Raw genomic sequence first — 23,849 nt, forward strand, 5'->3', positions numbered from 1 at the left:
TTGTGTTATGAATGAAGAAATTCAGGGCAGTAACTAAAAGATGAAGGTTGAGAAATTGGATGATGAGGAAGAAATCGAAGCAGAGGACGTTATGGATGTAATAAAGGCAATAAATGACTACTTATGAGTAGAGGCAGGAGATGAAGGACCATAAGATGGTGCCATCATTTTAGGAATTTCCTATAGATACATGTATATGCATTAATATTGACTATAGGAATATAGGAAATTTTTTTTGCGTAAAATCGCAAGAAGTACATCTCGCAGATTTCAAACTCTCGCTTTTTTACGGACAGATGTAAACTAAATAGATCTATGATAAAAATTCGGCGTTCGATATTTCAGATTCTCGCGATTTGATGCAAAACGGTTCAATCGCGTAATTAATCAAGTACTGGCGTAAAAAAAAAAGAAATTTACAGTACCACATAATACAGTTTTAAATGTAATTTGTTCTGACTCATTTACCTTGTATGGACATATATGCTGTACACACAGTTTTTAAACATTTGAACTAAATTTAGTTTTAGTAATTAGTAAAGGGTTTATCTTTAAAATAACGTACTGTGGATTTATATTAAAGTATTACAATCCGAAAAACACTACACATAAATTCACGAAGCATACGTTTAATTTGCACACTTTTGCGCATCAACTTCCACATACAATTTTATAAATATAATCAAAAGTTTATCGATACACATTGACCAACAGTACTTACCATACCGGTCACTTTAATGCGTCGGGTTGTTGTAATTCTGCAAGTCGAATCACAAAATCTTGCTCCCATTTGATCAATAACAATGGGTGTATTTGTTTGCTACCTCCAGAACTGGTCGTGAATATCTCCAGCAGATCTCCATTGTCTACCTGCTGTTTGGAAAGTAGACAATGGAGATCTTTAGGAGATCTCCATAATGCAAACGAGCAAAGTGTACGTTTCGGATAATTAACCACAAAATGAAAGTGAAAGATTGGTGCCCAAACTGTTGAAGATATGAGGGACATGTTGGTGAAAATTAACCATATTCCGTGAAGATATATCTTTATAAATTCACTCTGTTAAACGATATAATGATTACTTATATAGTTCTTGCTATTGTCCACTCACTGCATCCGTTTTTTCCCTGATCACTGTGACTTTGTGGATGATCTGACAATAAAAACGGCGATGAACTCTCTACCATCAGACCGGAACTATAGTATTTATCGCTGTGTGATTGTCATTCTGACCCAACACGGTTTTATAGGCTTTTTTATTCTGATTGTGGTGTGGAGATTTAGTTTGAAACTTGATTTGTGGCTATTAATGAAAAACTACAAATCAAATTAGAGTATTGTAAAGATTCAACAACATATGATGAAAAAAAAATTGGAAAGACTCTTTTTTTCCAATCTGGTACGTCCTGTAAACAATTACATTATATCGAATTTTCGATTTGGTATCCTTCATATAGAGTGACATTCCTTTTTTTGAATCTAGGGTGCCGTCAGTGATATGTAATAGCATTGCTAATGCATTACTCAAAGGGGGGGGGGGGGGGGGGGGGCTTTGACAGTTCAGAGTTGAACATCGCTCGTTAACTGGCACTGTCATACAGATATGTAAACTCTTCGATTTCGTTACAACCGATAACACACCTGAACCTCGTTGCTGACGTGTAGTATTCCATTCGTGGTCTATAGGTTTAATGAATGTATTTCTTATTTTATGTGCATACTCATTTTATAAATAATGCATTAACCTGTTCATTTGACATAAGCATTCTTCAGGCTTGAAAACAAAACGCGAGAAATTTCATTGTGACCAAGTAACATGACGATGCACGTTTATACAGATAACACCTCTAGTACGAAATAATTTAAACTGTTAAGAGGTATGTGTCTAATATACAGGGGCTGTAGGGCTAGCGGTGATAAAAGAGAAATATGGCGGACTGCTCCTATTTACGAGCGGTGTACAGCTTGAACGAAACGGTCAGTCCCGTTATCTGGAAATAAAAACGGACAACAGTGTAAAACTCTATATCCATAGTTTTTTATGGATTATATTGTGTCCATTGAGCTCATGTGTCGTAACTCATTTGTCCTAAAGGCCGTGTTTTTTTGGAAATAGTTGTGATTTTCTTTAGTCTCATCTTTGCTTCTCCGATATATTTTTTAAAAATTTTACCTTCACTAGATGTGTATTAATTGCGTTTTGATTGACAAACCTATTACTGTATTGATATATGGCACAATCGTCGAAACGCGTTCGATTTAAATATACAGAATTACAATAATGAACTATCTTTTGATTTCCGTTAAAGTAAATATCAATAATTCGCTTAAAGTAGCATTATAACTGCCCTATATTGATTTGAACTATACCTTGTTCAGTTGTTAAACGTAAACCATGTTTAAATATCTATATTCTTGTGAATATTATGCGCTGAAAAGTAAAAGCAGATCCATGTAAATCTCTTATTGAAAACAGACTACAAATATCACCATATCATCAATTATAGTTCTAAACCTAATTGTTAGATGTGTACGTAACGGGAACACGCCATATGTTTGGTGATCTAATGAGAATCGATCGATTTGCTTAACAAATATTAGGTCTTTAAGCAGCGTTGTGAAAATGAATAAAATACACGTTATGTAAATAAAAAAAACATTCCAGAGTACTGAATCGATTTTGTTTAAATGTGCACATAATTAGGGCCAAATTTTTTTTAAAAATCAGAACAAGATGCGTATGACGTAGCTAAATTCACATCTCATGTGATTTTACATTTGATAATGCTTCTACATAAACCAATATCCCTTATTCGAGGCTATACTTCATAATATTTAAGAATGCAAGTATTTTTTTTTACTTTTCATTGGAACATTAAATAAATAAATGAAACAAAGTTAACTACTGTGTTGTGTGCATATACTTCATTTCTACCTGATTTTTTTCTACATGTATGAAATCAATACTATATATTTTAATCTACAGCACCATATTCATCTACAAAAAAACGTGGGTCTGCAATTATGAAAATATGCAATACACACTAAAGCTAAATATTCGAATTCCTCTGATTGTATAGATTTACTACGTTCTACAAAGTTCAAAAGCTAAAGTTGTCGCATTTCCAGGTTTTTGGCGCATGGCAGCATGTTGTGTGAATCGCCTGATCTTGTATATAGTGTCGAAGGTTCTACAAACTGGACTATTTGTCTCCCGCCTACAAGTAGTTTATTATCACCTCGCGCAACTTTGTACACTTCTTAGGCGTAGTGAGAGGACAAATCCTATTGATTTCAGGTCAATTGATTGCATATCTATTAAAATATGCAATAGACAAAAAAGGCAAAATAAAAATCACCCAAAATCATCCAAATTTTGTTAATATATTTGCCTGCAGCACTGCAAATAACCTTAAAAATCAAGTGTGAAGTGTGTGATTTCTACGTATTGTCCCCTAGCGAGACCTGTACGACCCATTGCATCCTCATTTTCTTAGGTAGCATTTAAGCAGAGATGCAACTCTATTGCATTCACAGAGGCAACTGGTCTCATGTGCCAAGCACCTTTTATACCTATAAGGTGGAGGGAGTGCAAAGTAGAGTAAAATAACTTGCCAAACATTACAAAGGTACTGCGATAACGGAAGACTAGATTCGAACCCGTAGCAACCTTGTCCAAATCGGTCCTAAATTTTCAACGTTCCAACACCTCAATCTTAAGAACGAATGCTTTTAATAAATGATTGTATCTCGGTGTTTACAAATTGGTCTTTTTCATGTACCTTATGTAATATTCCATATCTTATTAAGAGAACAAAATCAAAAGTACTTGCTATAAAATAATTTCTTTGTGAGTTACGCTATTTTTTTTTCTTAATATTTATTCGGACAGACTTTTTATAAAATTACATTTAATATACATGTATAATTTTTGTACTAGAATTTTTTTCTTTAGAATATCAGCTGCATAGAAAATAAAAGCGGACCGGCCTCGCATAAATGAAAGAGAATAAGTCATGCCCATTCGAGAATTAACTGTATTTCATTAGTAAACTGAAGAAAACAAATTAGCGACGATGTCGATCAATTTTGTACTTTAAGAACCAATTAAAACATCATGCAGTAGGGTTTTATATTTGCTTTTGATTTCTTTTGAGCATCATGAACATTTAGTCGCTATTGTACTAGAAATAAAACGGTTCTAGTAGGCAAAGTAATACTTTTGTTATAATGAGAGTTTTTCCCTAATATTATTTTTTTTATTGATTTAACAAACGTTCCTCATTAGCAACGTATAATTAAAACTTTCTTAGTGTAAGCATCGAACAATTCATTTTGAACATTGCAGTCTTCAAGAATACATTAAAGGTTTTCTGACAAAGCGCATATCTCCCCAGAAGAAAAAAAATTCGTTATAACGCAAATTGTCAGTTGGTCTGGAAAGAATCTAAGTGGAAAAAGATATCACTAGAAAAAACATGAATTTATCTATGGCGATGGTTTTATTTTCCTGTATAATTTTGATAACAGCTTCTACACAACATTTTTCACGTAAGACTTTACAAGCACCGTGGACCTCGTGTAACAGATACAATGGATTCACTTCCATTCTGACGTGTGAACGCTTCTGTAGGTTCGTGTTCGATTCATTATACTTGTTCAGTCATGGCGTCATTGAGGGGACCTGCTATTGCTGTGACAAGAAACCAGGAGATAGCGATGAGTACTTTCCAGACGATGTTCGTGAGTCATATATTCCTGGTAGGTGTGAGTTAGTTTTCATACTTCAATTGAAGTGAGTAAAAACGAACAAAACAGGTATTATTTGCCCTAATGTATCTTGTTTGAAAAAAAATTATATAATTTTTTAAAACTCGCTTTTGTTTTATATCCATTCATACTTTGTAGGATTATGTGAACATGTTTCTCTTTTCTTATTAGTTACATTAATTTTGAACGAACTCTGACGTCAGAAGTATTCATTTTATCGTAATTTTAATTTTAAATATTATCGCATTCGATATTTAACTTTTAACTTTTATTTAATTTTTTTTTAATTACGGAATATAAAAACTGCCATGATAAGTTTTTAAAGGAACATGAAAAACTTTCGGCAATTATCTGTAAATTATAAAATAAAAAAAATTTTAAAAAAAGACAAAAAGACAAAAATTCTCTTTCTGCCACTTTCTAGATTCCTTCCTTGTGTGCGTTCAAATTTTTACTCTTATAATTTTCTGGCAGTTGGTAACTTTATAAACTTGGTAACTATATAAACTATATAAAATGTATGTCAATAATAATTCAATATTTTCGCGTTTTATACAAAACTGTGGTAATCGTAAAAAGAAATAGAAAAATAAGGAGAGATCATATTCAGGAAATATTTGGGATTCAGAAGGTGGCGAAGGGAGCAAGCGAAATAATTATTTAATTAACTGACTCAGAAAATAGCCCACCTTTTAATTGGCTGATTAAACGTTCCGCGTTAATCAATTTATTAAAGTGTCCCTACTGTTTACGGCTCTCTAAGCTGTCAATTAAATTTAATTAACGTCGCATTGAATAAAGAAAAATTCCAAACAATTATAAGCAACACTTATTGAAATCAGTAGGAATTGCTGATTGGATAAAAAAAGCCTATGTTTTAAGTAAAATAGTTTTTATATAAACATCTTCGTGGTTATGATTTTTGTTCAAGGATAAAAAAAATCATCAACCTTTCGTTTTTATCCTAATATGACATTTTTCCGATTTTGACATTTACCTACCTCTATCTATTTGGAGGTCTGTGTTGCTCTGCTTTGAATTTGTATTTCGTAAAATGGATATTTAAGATGGTTTATTGTTTGTTATTGTCATTTTTTCATGGATTTGTTATTAAGGATAAACATATTCAAACAATGCTTCTTAAAGTATTACGTTTACAGATTACATTTTCAAACATAAAAGCTACCCTTCTTTCTAGGATTTTGTCCATTTAACTACACGGGCTACACATACAATGAACACATGATTTGCCTGAGGTATGAGGAATCCATGAAGAAATATCACCAAGCTGCAGACGTTTGCCAGCATGAAGGAGGGGATCTAATTCGACTTGATTCTTTAACCAAACATAACATTATGAGGTCTTTTGTCGGTAAGTAGAAGTATTTCCAATATGTTTCATTTTGTGACCGTATCATTACCTCACATATCCATTTCATTAAATAATCGATTCTACGAAGTGAATATTTCACCATGCATTACTCAGAGCTCATAATTGATAGTATTTGGGGTTACTTTAAACTCAATGTCCACTGTACAAAAATATTGAGTGTTTAAGTATTTCCATCCCAATGAATGACTATTATTGTTATACTACATATATGATACATGTAACCGGAAATATTACCCATACTTCCCCAATGTTTTCAAAACAACATACCATCCACCCCCAGCCCCTACAAAGTTAGAAATTCTAACATGATAAAATAAATCTTATACTCATTTTTCTAATTTCTCAAAAGATCAAAGACATTGTTTAAAAACACAGTAAAACACGCTTATAGCGAACGCGTTTATAAAGACGTTTATAGCGAAGTGATTTTCATTCCCCGTGAGTTTTAAACATATTGCGAAGCTAACGGACACAACGAATTACGTTTATAACAAGTAAAATAGCCCGTTTCTGGCAGTTCGTTGTAGGTTTGTTTTACTATATCTTCATACTTACGTAGCCTTCTAAAATGTTAGAAATATGAATATGACGAATGGTTTAAAATGTTTTAATAGTTCCTTAAATATTTCAAATTTTAACAGCTTAAAGGAGGAAAACACTTTAAACGTGTAGAGTACGTTTGGCAAACATGGGCTTTGAACTTATTACATGTAGCAATGTTTCTCAAACATATAAAAATGCTCTTAACGGATTACGATTGGATTCTCTTTGTCGCTTTATTAGAAAAAAAACTATGATTATTGGGGATTATCGGATCAGTTGAAACAAATATGGTTTATTTATTTTATTTTTTTTTGGAAGAGGAAGAACGCACTTTGGCTGAAGTTGAGGTTTGGGTCCAAGGTATCAGAGACGCCAACCTGACATGGAGATACCACGACTCCACACAGCTTAACTACACCTGCTTAAGAGGCGTGACCGGTGAACCAACTGACAATTATATGCGAGCCAGAAGTGCTGGCAGTTACAATTGTAACGACCATAATGAAAACTATCGATCGTTTTTCCTGTGTGAGATTTACATTCGTGATAGTTGGTTTTGAAATGAGGTAGACATGCACGTGTATGCAACTTTTTTTTCATGGTTATTTACAATAAGGATCTTTTAGTCTTTACATATAATTGTTTATACATAAATGCAGTCCTTATGAATGTTCAGGTAAAAAAAAGCATTATATATGATTTACACACTTTTGTATGTTTGCATATTGATGTAGAAGATTGAGAAAAGGTGTGAAATATATTAAAATGCACTTGCATATCTCAATACACATGCTCTATTAAAATGTTATATTCTATATCGTATAATTATAGAAAAATATACCTTTTTCCACAGTGTGTCCTATAAACCGATATATTGGCTTTTTTTGTTAATGAAGATAACATTGAATTTAAAACTTACGACAGTTTAAAGCACTGTCAGCTGATTATTTAATAACTAATTCGTCATAAGATTTAATGCTGTTATAAAATTTATTACACATCCTTAATCATCGCCTTTTATGACGTGGAGTTCGGTACGCGTCTTCCACTCTGATCTCCGAGAAAGCATCTAATAATTACTTTGACGTTAACTGGGTTTACAAATAAATGACGCAAAATTTCCAAGAATGTTTATAAGAGACGGAATATATAAAGACATTGAGCGATTTGTTGACAATAAGACCGCGGTATATATATTGGAAATATACAGCTAACGTCAATTTTACCTGTTGCAGTAAGAACGTTTAAATTGGCGGGGACAAATTGACGCGGACGTCTGAGAAAACATTGGATTATAACTGTAGTTAAAATAAGTGTATTTTCAATCCACCTCAGCATATCTTACTTGCTATATAAGAGCTTCATTGCTTATCACATAATTTTTCTTGACATGTCCTATAAGTTTAAGATATAAAAAATCATGATATGGCGTTTTATATCGCTTCCAGAATTAGCATTAGGTCGCTGAAATCAGTCCCAATCGCATCCTATATCATTGTTTTTTCTGTGGGTGATCTTCCGTCTTTTGTCAGTATACTAGAACACGGTCAATTACGTAAATTAATTTCGAAATAAAAACAATGATAAATATTTTCAAAAACTTAATATTATATATACCTGATGTTTGTCGAAAAACGATACAATGTTACTCGTTTCAGGACATCAAATACTTTCTCCTGGTTGTGCTCTCTTAAACACTTTAAAGTTGTTCTATAGATACAAGATGAAACAACATTCAATTCCTCTTCGCTTCCTATGGATATTGATATATACGAAAAAATTGCGAGAAATTGACAGAAATGTAGAGCATGTGAGAATAAACGTCCCGTTCATAAGATATTGATATTAAAATACAGCATATGACAAAATTTAGAAATGAACGTACCTGTTCTCATAAATATGTAGCAAAGTGTTTTAGCGAATGCCAGTGGATCGACAAAGTTCATTTTTTTGAAATTGTAGATTCTTTTACAAACGCAGATATGACAGTGGCATATGATTTATCGCTAAATTGGTCGCCCATCAGAAATCTAATGAACCTTGAAATAGTCCCGAGATGAAACATGCAGAAATGCATGTATCACCATTTGAAAAATACTTTGTTTACATAAACAATGTTTGATAATCCCATATAATATTATATTACAGAAACTTTGTGACTGTGACAATCATATTTTACAAAGTTATAAGTATAAAACATATTATACAAACTTCATTTTTTTTAAAAAGATTCTATCACAAACGCAGATATGGCAGTGGCATATGATTATCGCTAAATTGGTCGCCCGTCAAAAATCTAATGAACCTTAAAAGAAGGAAGTTTCATTTCTCGAGATGAAACATGCAGAAATGCATGTATCACCATTTTTTAAAAAAATACTTTTTTTACATAAACAATATTTAATAATGCCATAGAACATTATATTACAGAAACTTTGTGACAGTGACAATCATATTTTATTTGTCAACTTGCTTGCTGCATCAAATGCTCACATTTTTAACTCTATGTATTTTGCCTGCCTACTTCGAAAGTTTTCCTAGATTGGCTGTTTCCTGTGTAAACATTAACAACATAAATATCTAATAAAAAATTCAAGAACTACAAATTGTAGTTTTAAAATATTTACTCATTGCAGTCATAATTGATAAAGTTCATCCTCTTTAACATCTCCGTTTCAATTTTCCGTAAAAGCTGAGCAGCCAAATTACTCTTCTTCTTTTTTAGCTTACCTGAACTAAAGGTTCACTGCACCAGAAATGCTAATATTTGGACACTATTTTTAATTGTAAAACTTGTGACCCTCAGACCAAAAACTGGGGCCCCATGCGGGGCTCAAAGTTCAATATAGAAATAGGTAGGAAAGATGTTTAAAAATTTTCTTCTCAAGAACAACTGCACCAGAAATGCCAATATTTACACAAACGTTATTTGAACAGTGAACGCATTATGGCCTGAGGTGGGGTTCATAGTTCAACATACTTATGGCAGTCATGATTGATAAAGTTCGTCCTCTTGAACATCTCCGTTTCAATTTTCTCTAAAAGCTGAGCAGCCACATTACTCTTCTTCGTTTTTAGCTTTCATAAACCGAAAGTTAAGTGTAAGGCGTGTGTCTTTAAGAATCTCCTCATGAACCGCTGCACCAGAAATGCCAATATTTACACAAAATCTTGCCTATATAGTGAAGATTTTAAATTGAAAAAAAAAATGGTGACCATTGGACTAAAACTGGGGCTCCATGCAGGGCTCAAGTTAAACATATAAATACGTAGGAAAATGTTTAAAAATCCTTTTCTCCAGAACCACTGCACCAGGAATGCCAAAATTTACACAAAAACCTGTTTTTATTGTGTAAGAATCGTGACCTTCAGACCCAAACTTGGGCCCCATGCGGGTTTCAAAGTTTAACATAAAAATACATAGGAAAATGTTGAAAAATTTTCTTCTCGAGAACAATTGCACCAAAAATATAATTATTTACACAAAGCTTGTTTCTATTCGTGAAAAATTAAAATTGTTGTTAGAATTGTGAACCTCGGACCAAAACTGAAAGTTAAACATAGGAAAAGGGTAGAAAATGTTAAAAACTTTCTTCTCAAGAAATGCTGCACCAGAAATCCCAATATTTACACAAAAGCTTGTTTAAATAGTAAAAAAAGTGAATACATACATAATAAGGCCACACCAAATTGATTTCTTGGTCTTCGGATTTTAGTCAAAAAAATATTGGGGTGAGCGAGCGATTTAATAATTTTAAAATTAAAATACTGAAATTTGAAAATTTAGGAGCGACATAAAAAAAAATAGAGGCGAGCGATTACATTTTATTTTAAAATATCATTATTTTCTTTGAAATACATGTAAAAATCATTATTACACTGTACTAAAACCACTGTGCAATGTCTCAGATTATACTTTCACACCCTATTAGTCAAAATTGGAATTATATAACAATAATGGTTTGGGCACATGTATACAATATGAACAGCTTTTACCTTCGGACAAAATAATGAAATAAATTGTTAGCAAAGAATGCAAACTGTTCTATTTGTTACAATTTCTTTTCATCATGAACAACATTCAACAGTTTATCTTCTGCACCTCTTGGGCAGAAATTTTTTCCCCCATGTTCTTACATCTTTGCCATTATTTTTACAAATCTGGCATATGGGTCTAACAATAGAATATTGCTCAAATAAGCCAGAAATGTAAGGGTCTGTATCATCTAAAAGACTGTCAACACTTCCGCAGTGAACACAAACTGGAGGTAAGTAGTGCTTTAAGGAGGTTGAGAAATAACTTGTTTCCACTTCTGTTGTGCAGTTTATGGCCTCACGAACAACAGCCTGGATCTTCCACATCCTCTGCTACCATGGGGTCTCCACATGTGTAAACATGATCCTCCTTTGAACGCAGCAACAGTTCCTCCTACAAATACATGACATCATGAAAAAAAAGTTTCACAAATCTACTTTAATATCAACTTAAATTTAGCGTAGTTAAAACTGCAGGTACTGAAGGCCTCTTAAGCTTGCTAAACAAGACAGTGAAGCCACCAATAACATACAATACTAATAACTTACTTGTTCACGGGTAAGCTTTTTATCACTGTAGACACATCTTAGTTTTGAGCACTCTCCACATACAATAACATCACAAACTTTTTGGGTCTTAAATATATCTCGGTTACGCCTGTCGTTGGCAGTGGCAGGATCATCCTGTACTTGAGCACTCGGCCTGTATGTATCGTCTGTTACTTGTCCATACACCTAATAAATTTGATAGATTTAGAATCATATATTATAACCCATAAACAAAGTTCAAGAAATTAATTCAATGCCTTATCAACATGAACGATTTTAATGTTCTTTTTCATTTTATCTGATCTTAATATGTTTTGGAATCCTTTGAATGAAAAATAATGCCTACCTCCTCAAAGGTTTAATAATGGCCATCTCCACCAGGAACAGGGTCAGGCAGAAAATGCAAATTCTGGAATTCAGCAACAGGAAGCCTTGGGGGTTAATAACTGTGCAATAGGCACAGTTATTGCACTTTTTCAACTGGAACATGTAGTGACTACTCTTTCCATGGTCTGCCAAGAAGGTCTGAAGTTATAATGCAGGTGTTACTGGTATATAATAATTTATCTCTATAATAACTGTGTTGCAAAAAATATGATGATGTGGTAGTACGATATTTTTGCTACCGTGCATTAGTAAAGCAAAAGCGTTTTTGGTGCTAGTACTACATGAAGCAGGGTTAGGTTCTTTACATGCCAAGGAGCTGGTTAATGCTAGTTGCTGTGCAAAAATATAAACTGTACAAACTTACAATTAAGTGTAGAGGTTATTTCTGAAACGTCCATATCAGCATTATCTGCGATGATGAATTGGGCATTTTGTCCTTCACGCAGACGAACTTCCACATCGAATCAACAGACAAGATAATGTCTTTCGATTCCACACACTTTTCAAACAACTCGTAGAATTTACCCCCCGAAAAGTTGGTGACTGTATTTGCCAATCAGTCAGTACCTTCCTGATCACTTATTCTGACCACAAGTACAGGCATTTTTTAACTCTTGAACGTTTGTAAACCACCGCGAAACCTCGAAGAAATGTTCAATGTAAAATCGAGACTTTCACACGCGGTATAAAAAAGCTTTGATTTCAAGCGCAGTCATGACTAAATAAAAAAATATAAAAGTAAAACCGAAAAATGGAGCGGAAAACGGAACGAAAATTTCCGGATGCGGGATTTATTTTTTAATATTATTTTTTAAAAAGTCATAAAGAACGTGCGCGCGGATCCGGCGACCAAGAAATCAAATTGGTGTGGCCTAAGCACAAACATTGCAATAGCTCTCAAATTGACATATCCCTGCCCATAGTCGTGAGCCTCGGTCGGGGCGGCGGTGGAGCTCCAATAAAAAGTGAATTTCCTTGTACTTTATATATTTCTTATCATTTACTATGGCCAGGGATATGTCAATTTCAGAGTTATTGCAATGTTTGTGCTTATTATGTATGTATTTATCTCTGCAATGTGTATTGTTCCGATCCTCTCAAATTGTCATTTAATTGTATTCCACCGGTATCTCAAACGACTGTGTAGTGCGCGGCCAGCACGCTAGGTTCTGTTCGTCATCGAAAGCAAGATTTTTTGTCTTGCCTAGATGGCCGAGAGGTTAACGCGGTGGCCGCTCACTGCTAGGAGAATGGTTTCCAGAGGTCGTGAGTTCAAGCCTCGGTCGGGGCGACGGTGGAGCTCCAATAAAAAGTGAATTTCCTTGTGCTTTATATATATATATATATATATATATATATATATATATATATATGTGTTAAAAAAATATTCTTCTCAAGAACACAAACATTCTTAAATAATGTAATCAATAGAGACGTGACCACCGGACTAATGATGGGGCCCCAAGAGGGGTTCAAAGTTTAACATAGAAATATATATTATGAAAAATGTTTAAAATTTTCATTTAAAAAACTACAAAGGTACACTTTGTAAGATTACTAAGCAAGCATCCTAAGATAGTGTAGATTCTAAATTGTTAAAGCAAAAACCACGGAACAATACTTGGGCCAAAGCAGAGATTCAAAGTTAAAAATAGAAATTATTGCATATGTTACGAAAGAGAATGTTACAAGGAACTTTTGTTCATTTGAGCGAAGTGGCCCATGCCTCTTGTTTTTTAACTAAGTGCATCTAATAAAAAATATTATACACACAAATTAAGAAACGTTCAGATACAAACATGTCATGATTTAAGTTTTCATAAAAAATAAAGTTAATTTGTTTATAATGTATACATTCATTCATTTCAAGAGAAAGAGACGGAGAGATAGAGATGGGGATGTTAAAAAGGAGAAAGAGAGAGAGATCAAAGATGGAGAGAGAAACTTCAGTTTACTTACCTTGGCATATTTAACAAATCCTCCAAACAAGGTGTTTGTGCCGACGGTAATGTATTCCTCTTTCTTAACATTTCAACAACTGATTCCTTTATCGTTTTCAGTCAACATTCAAGACTTTAACCTCATTTTTCCGCTTTGACAAATATGATACGATGCACGATACATGATAGAAAACTGAAATAAAATTATATTCTTTCCTATCCTATCTTATGCATCATTTAGTTAAGTCAAGAAAGGTTGTAGTGTTTTGTTTTCATTAAGACTGTATTTGTCCCACATGATCAAAGATGAGTAGTCCATCCATTTCTGTAAGTTAGGGTGGGAAAATTGTATGTTTAAATAACATGTACATAATGATTTACTCATTAAATGATGTAAATATCGTATTAAAATAAATTTTTCTTTCATGAAACATTCAAACATTCAGATAAAAACAAACGAAAATATATAAAAGTACAATTAAACGTTTTCTTAACAAGATATTTTTTTTGGAGAGACCTCGGACCTCGGCAGCGTTGTCAGTCTTTTAGTACATAGATGTGTCTTTGACATAGAAACAGATATTTAAACCTCATTTGGATTTCATAACAGGATAGACTAATTCAATCTAAGCAAGTGTAATAAAAGTTTTATCCCAAAGTAATAAATCAGTCTGAAATACACATTGAACAATGACATTTGTATATAAATTCAATGATGCCGGTGTAATGAAGAATAATGACCCCTGTAGAATAATGACCGGGGGTCATTTTTCGACGTAGAATAATGACCCCCCTAGCTGAAGAATAATTGGATTTTTCTGAAGAAAAAAGACCCAGGGGTTATTTTTCTTCATGTTCAACATGAAGAAAAATGACCCCCATAGAAAAATGACCCCCCCCCCCGTAAACATAAATAGAAATTGGTTACACCGTATGACTTTGAAATTTACTTAATTTTTTGCACTCTGTTCAACTGATTTTGAAGTTATAAACACCGAATTTGTAAATAAATCGCTGTATATAGTTTTCCATACCCGTAGCAGGCACACACAAAAACTCTTATATTGCCACAAATTGATTGTTAACAGTTGCGTCACTTCTCTCATCGACATACGGCGGGAAATGACGCAAATAAAGACAGATTCATACAAAATGAGGATATTGAGTGATAATTAACGAACAATAATCATGAAAGAATAATTGTTGTAATAATATAAGCAATATTCACTAGTGAATGAATTGTCAATCTTAGAATGATAGATGTATATATCTTTATGGAAAAAGTAACGTAGGAATATGGATTCTTTTATTTACATTTCTTGAATTCTTCTTTTTAAAAAAATCATTTTGCGTTAGTTTTGTTTTCTTCTACGTGATACATGAACATTAATATTCTAAACATTTGTTGTAATGTTGTATTTGTGATCATGAATAGACTTTATTCTTTCAGAGCAAATGTGTGAAGAGTACCTGACTATAGTAAATCTTAATACATAATAAACACTGATCGATAATAATAAGAAAAGATTGTTTCTAAAAGCGTTGATAAGAGGTTAGGGTCCATGTTAGGGGTTTATATCCCCCCTTGATTTTGATCACTCGATCTTTATTGTATCCAACGTTACCAATGCTCATACAAACTATTGATGCATTAATCATCTTGATATTAACTAAACTTACTAAAGTATGCCGACGATAAGATAAAATATATTTTCTGTACGAGTACTCTCAGTACTTTGACGATTTTCCTTATTGGCTGTTAACCTCTACTGGCGAAATGGCTGCTGTCATTGCCTACTTACTTCAGCTTGGTCATAATGCCTAACAGTGGAGTAAACTTTTCATAATTTTAGTTTCATCATTAATTCCGCGTGATGCACTTGCATACCCAGCAGTTTGTAATAGTGGAAATCCTAAATGCAAGTATAATTCATGAACAATAGGAAGAATATAAAAGATGCGACGGCAAAGCGCGAAGATGCGAAGACGAAAGTGCCAAGTTGAGAAGGCGAAGAAGTGATACTACTATCGCTTCTTCGCCTTTGCAACTTCGCACTCTCGCCTACGAATCTTCGCGCTTTCGCCTTTTTAGCTCACCGAGACGAAGTCAAGGGGAGCTTATGCTATTCTCCCGGCGTTGGCGTCCGGCGCTGGTTAAAGTTTTGTAAGCAGATGCAAGATGTTTCCCGCAATCTTCCCGTCTGTACCTAGTTATTTGACCAAGTCCAACTCTCATCAAAGTTTCACAAGTTTATTCGGATCGTATAGTGGTATCAAAGCTGATCTCTAAACGGTTCTCAAAGCAAGTCTTAATTGCTAACAATTGACATGCATATATATACCCTTTCGGCTGGGACTGACAGTTTAGGTTACTTATGACCACCTGCGCTGGTCATGAGTGTAGATTTAGTGAGCAAATTCCTAAACAATATTTTAATTCTAAATTCAGTATCAAAACTGTCAAACTGTCCACCACAGCGTCGGGGGATGCGGGCTTACAATCTCCCGCATCAGTACAAAACATGAGTATAGGTTAAAAGGTTAACAGAAAACATGTACTTTGTGACAATTATACAAAATCAGATCTCCACAGAGTCTGTAAATATGACAAATATAGCATTACTGTCCTACACCTGGACATGTGATATCATGCTGCTGCTCAAGTAATTTCCAAAATATAATTTCCCAAGGACTTTCCAATATAGTTATTGACATTTTAATAATTGCGCAGTTTGCATAAACAGCTTACATGTTTATTTCATAGTACTTAACAAGGTCATCTGTTTACAGTTTTATATGATTTATTATCATATTACATAAAATTGTATTTTATGATGTTGTTATATATATTATTGTATCATATGATACAATATGTATAATATAATTGTATTATATAATATTTTATTTTACACCATGATATTGTTTCATTTGATATGATACAATGTTGTATCAAATTATATTGTATTATATAATACTATAATACCCTATCATATTATTTATCAAATATGATACACTATCATACAATAAAATATCATACTATATTAACAATATGATAACACATGTTTCAATGTTATGACGTATTATTGCAATATGATATTGTTTCATATAATACTATATTGTATTGTGTTTTATGATATTGTATTATTTGATCAAATACAATAATGTATAACACAATGCAATGTCATATCATACGTTACAATATCATATCTCACAATTTTTGTACGGTATTTTATGGTATTATATGATTTATATTGTAAGTATGATAGGATGCAATTTTCAATTTTATATTATTGTATTGATTAACATATGATCATATGATTATCATACAATTTTTTAACAGATGCTATACGATAATTTGTCAAAACAGAATCCATGAATATCCAAGATCATAAAGGATGGTTTTCATATAATATGATATAGGTGGTCTCATAAAGGTGATGCCTCATAAAGGTGATGCCTCGTCTCGGTGAGCTTTGTAATCTGTGATTACCTATGTTTTATAATTGCAGGGCTCTCTATCAATTCAGAGGGATAGGGTCCGGACCCCCTTTCCCCTTTTACTGCATGAAATTATTAATATTGAATTTTCCCGGGGGACGGACCCCCTCTCCCCCCTCTAGATCCATGCATGAGCAAGGAGTGTCGCATAATGAAATTAGAATGTTACTGTGTTTGGTCTACGGTACACAGACGGCTGGTAAGTGATAGGAGTTTGGAAGTGCATACATGTATTTACACATTATGGTGGACATTAAATTTTGTGTGGAGTATATAATGATTAGGCATAGCCAGCACTGGTAAACATATATGTCACATGTACACATTGAAATATTTATAAACATTCATAGTCAGCGCTATGGCCTAGCGCATGCGTACCAATAATAGCCTGATTAATCAAAAAACCTTGGCGAGTACATTCGCACTTTTGCTCCTTCGCCTTCGCACTGTCGCCTTTGCAACTTCGCATCTTCGCCCTACATCAAGGTCGGAGTGACCCTATCGGAACACAATATACTTAGATATATGTAAATGTAATTGTTAAAGGGGCATGGTCACGATTTTGGTCAAATTCTATTTTTCTGTTTTCATTATTTACAATGCTTAAGGAAAGCATTTCTACTGATCAAATGAAATTTGAGGGTCAGTTGTAAAGCTATAAGCAAGATACAGGGCTCACAATTCGTTGTCATGTAAACAAGGCTAGTGCCCTGTTGTTGTTTACATAAGTTCAATATACCAGTAAAAAATCTTTTTCAAGCTGATTTGTCTATTTTCTTATTCATTTTAAGCATAAATAAACAGTTCCTTACGTTTAACGCATTAACGCAAGGTCTAAAATTTGAATTTTCACCCCAACATTCAAGATGTAACAAATGACACTGAAATGTTGGTTGCCTATTAAAAATACCTTACTGAAGCATTGTGAACATTAAGATTGGGAAAAAAAATTTGACTACAATCGTGACGGAAGGATTTTTATTTTCTAAGCTATACCCCTTCTTTCACCTTAAGTTTTTTGAATATGAATTATAATTTCCGTTACTTTTTGTAAACTGCAGCAGTAAAAATTACAATAGTTTAAAGCTTATTTCACAAATACTAAAAAATATACTGAAAAACTCTAATCTACAAGGGGGTCATTATTCTACAGGGGTCACTTTTCTTCATGTGGAGTGTGCTCATTTTTATGAAAATGACACTTATTCTTCAGGCAAAGGGGTCATTTTTCTACGTAGAATAATGACCGGGGGTCATTTTGCTGCGTAGAATAATGACCGGGGGGTCATTATTCTACGTCGAAAAATGACCCCCGGTCATTATTCTACGGGGGTCATTATTCTTCATTACACCGGCATTTTCGAAATTTTAGTTTACATACCCGCCGACCCAGTTTTTAATAAAAATGATTTAAAAATAAAAGAGTAAAAAATGATTTAATCTCGTCTAGGCCAAATTTACATTGTGCATGAATTCATGAAATGAACCGAGTTCTTTCAAATCAATCTGTTGGGCCAATCATCAGTGTTTAGCTTTAAAATATTAATATATATGATATAGCGTTTACTTTCACTTTAGTTTCTGTATAATTTTATTCATACTTTCTCAAAATGACGGAGGTAAGATAAGAGAAGAATGTTCGCGTTATCAAACCAATCGATTGATTGTCTACTGTAAACTTCAGGTAGGTGTTCATTTTTCGATCTAAAGAACCAGATTAAAGGATGTTTCAGCAGTTACTTTACATGTAAGACAACAATTTACTTAATAGCATTAAAAAAAATTAAATCTGATAATTTGATTTAAAAAGACGTTTAAAGATTATTTTTTGGCTATTGAGATCAATATGATTCCGTATATTTTGATGCTCTTTTTTCGATTGTAATAATCGGTCAATGGTTTCTTAAGACAATGTGTTTCTTGGCTTGGCTGAACGTTTATTAAAGAACAAGGGGCAATAAGACCCAAAATTTGCCCAATGCAAAGTAAACATTTTATGGTGATTTTTTAGTAAGATATCATTTGTATATCCAATTTCAGCAATACTTTTATTGAAAAATCACCATATAGTTATTTTGAGGGCAAAAGTATAATAAATGTCAAGAAATCACAGATTTCTGAAATTTCTTTATATTTTTTTCAATTTTTAAAATAATATCAGGTATTTAAATAATTTAACAATTACAATACAATGCAACAAATCATATATAAACATAATATTAACTGTAAACTGTATAAAACACAATTTTTCGGGTAAAAAAGGCTTTTTTCATAACAAAAAATATCAGATTTCAGGAAGTGTTACAATAACTGTGTATATTATAATCTTTACAGTACAAAACATCTAATTATTCAATTCATGGGGAATTAGTGTAGAATACAAGCCAGTTTCTTGAATTTGCTGCAAAAAGTTAAATAAAATATATTATTATTTACAACCTGTGTATAAAAACTTTAATTTCTCAGATATTTTTTTAACATGGAACGCTTTGAAAGATAAGAAATGCTTTGATATTTCAACAACTCGACCATATTAATACAAGATAATTAAACATATTATTAACAAACATGAAGAACATAACAATATTTATGGAGAGAGGAGCATTGAATTTCTCCCTCTCCAACCAACAAAAAGTCAAGCACTTCTAGGTACATGGTTAAACTGTTAACAAATATATAATTTAGTTAATGGATTATCATGACATTAACCACATCTTATTGCACTCAAAGATAAACTTAATTTAATAACATGAGCAAAACCATAATTCTAAAACAGAGAATAGTTTTTTAACATTAAATATCACAGTGACCGATTTCTTTAGGTCATTTATGACCTAGCAATTTCATGTGCAGGAAACAAGAAAACAACTGCTACTTAACGAAGATGCCTTTAAACATCAACTCATTATATGATAAACATTAACCCAACATTGGTTTAGATATTCATCTGGCATCTTGGATTTTTTGCATATTAGACATCTTGTATGTAAAACACACATTCTGCAAGTAACAATAATGAATTGACCTTTTCCCCTTAACATAATTTCATCATATTGCATGTAGTTCTTTAAACGTTAAATAATATATTGAATACTTCAAAGTTCAAAACAGTTTCAAAAAACTTTTTCGATAAACTTACATATTATCTATACAATTGTCTAAGAGATCAAATCCATTTTTTATGAAAAATCACAGATAGCAGATAGTTGCCTATCAATCAACATGCATTGTCACTCTTCTGTTCCACTCTGATCGCTTTCGGAACTATCCATGACTTCTGGAATGACTGAGGCATCCTCAAGGTACTGGGACCAGTCTTGAGTGGACCTTGCAGAGTGTGTGTGCCGTTCATGTCCCAGGTACCATAGAACAGAAGCCACATGGGCACACACCCCAACAACCCTTGCACCAGCACGGCATTGGCAGTACCACCCAGTAATGGCTCCTAAGGAATGTTCAATCCATAGGAAATACTGTTTGCTGGAGATATGACGACTTTGTATTCGTACACGCAAAACATCAGGAATGTCATTGTTTACCATGATGTTGTAATCACCATCATCATTCTTGTGTTCTGCAGTGTAACTCTTGGCAAGCTTCAGCTGGTACACCCCGACAGTCAGATTAAGGAGCTCTTCTTCAGAGAGGAGAGGAAAATCCAATGTATCAGTGGCATTCATTGGGGTCCATGCTTTTATCCTTCGATGCAACTCTTCAGATTCAACCCGCTCTTGAAGTTTGTTTGTCTGTGATGCTAAATACTGAATAAAAAGAAACAAATCAATTTTTTAATATATTAATTCTAACTTTGTCATACAAATACATGTTCAGCAACATTCCATTTCAGAATTTATTTGGATGTGTTTCTTTATAAGAGATGTATCTATGTGAAATGACTATCACTAATGGACAACAAAAACAGTAAATCATAGTTCTTTTAAAAAATTACCTTCATTTTAGCTGCCAAGATTTGGTCACTCTCTGGATTTCCTGTATTTAATGGATCTCTGTATTTGTTGCACAGTGCAGATATCAAACACACATACTCCCGCATGTATGGTATCTGAGTATTGGGAACCACATTCTGCAGATATTTCCACTGTTTCAGACGCCCATTAACAGACTCCACAATCCAGCGGATTTTGGTAACAAGTCTAGAAGAGTTTGCCTGATAAAATAATATAAAGGATATATACATTAAAATTAAAATTATTATGTATTTACAGTAGACAAGCAATCTATTATAACTAGTATAGGTAACTTGAGCAAATTATATTAGGCATATAAACAACTTCTAATTAAAATTTTATTCCAAATCAAGTGTCTGTCAGTGATCATTTCTATCTTAAGAAAAGCACAAAACTTAGGTTCATGTATTTGTATCTGTTAAATACCTCATCAGCTGTGTGTTGTTTTTGTCCTTTTGGAAGAAATGCCGGCATCTGAGCCTGAATGCCCAAACTCTCCAAGAAACTAATCGAGTCCCTAAACCCACGATCCACAATAAGAACATCATCCTGCTGTAGCCAGTCTTTTATATTCTCCATGTTGGTCTGGAAGTTATGTTTCAGGATGCTAGCATCATTATTCTTGTGGTCAGCAAAATAAGGTCAAAGGACTGAAACAATGTAGCCTGTTGTTGACACTATGACCATTGGTTTGACTAGGGGTCTGTTTTTGTGTTGGCTGTATGATCTACGTTGGAACTTGAAGTTGTTGCTCTTTTGGATGAAAACATAAGTTCCGTCTACCACTAATATAGCTGGATTGTGCATTCCATTACCAAATAATTCCTGAGCAAGAGGTCTGGTATGGTCCTGGATAATCTGTTCTCTTGAAATATGGCCAAACCCCACATACTTTGGTGTAAATGTCTCTGTCAGTTCTCTCCTGGCTGATGTTATTGCCCTTCTGACACCGCATTTTTCAATGTTGAATAGTGTTGATAGCATTCTATTGGAAAGGCCGGTTCTGAACTTCACCAATAGAAGGGCAATGCAGGTCCTTATGCTGCGATTCTTGGTAGCTCTTATTGACTGCACATGCGAGACTACATCATCAAAATCTGCCCTTGAAATTCCAGTCAAATTCATATAATCTGTGTCTGAAAGTCCACAACTGGTGTCAAAGTCTAACCTGTTTTTCTGATTTCTGATTGCAGCTGCTCTTATAGTTGATATTAATGAACAAATATCAGTTTTGTTGAAATAGGTAGTGGAATGTACTGACCTAGAGCTCAGGGACATACTCTCCAGACATTTAATGGCATCATCTTTGAGAGAACAATCTGGCATCAAATGAGAGTTGCAGCACCTTGCACCAGATAATAACAGGTGCCCTGTCAATACAAAGATGTGGTATCTTCTCTCTGTGGTCAATGTAAGCAATCTTGAATTTCTCTTCTTGCAGATCACACAAGCTGAGTGGCTCTTTCCAGAAGATAATATGGGTAAAGGTATTACATTAGGACTTTTGACTGATTTAGAGGACTTTGCTGGTGGTTCATAATCTTGATCTTTGATAGTGTCATCATCTGTTTCTATAGATTTCTCAAAATGGTTCTTATGTATTGACTTGTGGAATTTTGAATAACAGTTTGTACATGTAACATCATTGTCTTCACAGATTGTTAGGCCTAAATGTTGACGAAAGAGTTGGTATGATGGTCCTTTTATAAAGCGTCGTTGGTGGGCTTTAGGTCGCTTACCACAAGAAACACAGGGATACTGTTTAGGACCGTCGCCAGGCATCCTATAAAATTAAAAGCACCACATATTTATGTAAACAGATGGTATATTATATACTTAAGAATGACCTCTATAATTTTTAGTTGAGAGAGAGAGAGAGAGACAAACAGAGAAGGAGAGAGAGAGATCATGGAGAGAGAGAGAGAGACAGACAGAGAGGGAGAGACAGACAGACATGCATGCAAAGAGACAGAAAGAGAGACAGACAGAGGAGAGAGTAATTAAAAATATTTTGAGAGTAAATGTGTTAAAATTGTATTCCAATAAAATTATCATGTTCCTATATTGTTGTCATTTCTCATAAATTAATTGACAATGTGATCCATATATATATCATTGCAAATATTGTAAGAGCGCCATAGTTTAAATTCAATATGCCCTCATCTCTGCATTATTTTTGATTATAAATGATTATATAAACACCAAGGGACAGTTGATTAATTAAGATATTATACATATTTATTGCACAATTATGATTTTATTGTTGTGCAATCAATTAAATTCAAGAAATAAAGTGCAGTTTATATGCCTAGCTAGACTTCATCATACAAGACAAAAATATTAATATTTGAGATATATATTATACAAATATTGACTGGGGTTGAGGGCAACATTGATTATATTAGCCCCCGAGGGACGAAATATTGCCCGACGCGAAGCGGAGGGCAATATTTTCGTCCCAAGGGGGCTAATATAATCAATGTTGCCCGAAAACACAGTCAACATTTGTTTTGTTATATGAAGAAACAAACCAAAATTTAAGAAAGTAATTGAAAACAGATCGCCGTAATTTTCTCAGCTCAACAAAGAAATCACGAATTCAATTTTGTGCAGAGTTCATTTCCAAAATATTCTCAGCATCAAACGGTCACTGGTGATATTCCGCCGACCGTAAGAATTAAAATACAGATGTTCTACCTGATTTTACTTCACAGTTATTCGCAAATCCTTATATCCGTACGCGTTATGATAGCAAACCCTCGCATT

The 23,849-nt window shown here is 33.5% G+C and overlaps 3 protein-coding genes and 1 pseudogene across 3 annotated transcripts; 1 reads left to right on the forward strand and 3 right to left on the reverse strand.

Moving 5' to 3' along the window:
* The first annotated feature begins 4,376 nt into the window (after nt 1-4,376).
* On the forward strand, nt 4,377-7,393 carry LOC128170441 (uncharacterized). Its single transcript, XM_052836208.1, has 3 exons — nt 4,377-4,761; nt 5,969-6,142; nt 7,025-7,393. The coding sequence occupies exons 1-3, from the start codon at nt 4,479-4,481 to the stop codon at nt 7,264-7,266; spliced, it is 699 nt and encodes a 232-aa protein (XP_052692168.1). The 5' UTR covers nt 4,377-4,478; the 3' UTR covers nt 7,267-7,393.
* Nucleotides 7,394-10,472: 3,079 nt separating this feature from the next.
* On the reverse strand, nt 10,473-12,281 carry LOC128174195 (uncharacterized; annotated as a pseudogene).
* A 6,974-nt stretch (nt 12,282-19,255) lies between these two features.
* LOC128170425 (uncharacterized) lies at nt 19,256-21,808 on the reverse strand. The gene is made up of 3 exons (XM_052836194.1): nt 21,510-21,808; nt 21,065-21,283; nt 19,256-20,876 (listed from the first exon to the last, which is right to left on the reverse strand). Exons 1-3 carry the CDS (start codon nt 21,660-21,662, stop codon nt 20,346-20,348), a joined length of 903 nt encoding a protein of 300 aa, XP_052692154.1. The 5' UTR covers nt 21,663-21,808; the 3' UTR covers nt 19,256-20,345.
* On the reverse strand, nt 21,726-22,594 carry LOC128170426 (uncharacterized). Its single transcript, XM_052836195.1, has one exon. The coding sequence runs from the start codon at nt 22,407-22,409 to the stop codon at nt 21,726-21,728; it is 684 nt and encodes a 227-aa protein (XP_052692155.1). The 5' UTR covers nt 22,410-22,594.
* Nucleotides 22,595-23,849: the final 1,255 nt, after the last annotated feature.

This window comes from Crassostrea angulata, chromosome 2 (assembly GCF_025612915.1).
Source record: "Crassostrea angulata isolate pt1a10 chromosome 2, ASM2561291v2, whole genome shotgun sequence".
In the NCBI taxonomy this organism is placed as follows: domain Eukaryota; kingdom Metazoa; phylum Mollusca; class Bivalvia; order Ostreida; family Ostreidae; genus Magallana; species Magallana angulata.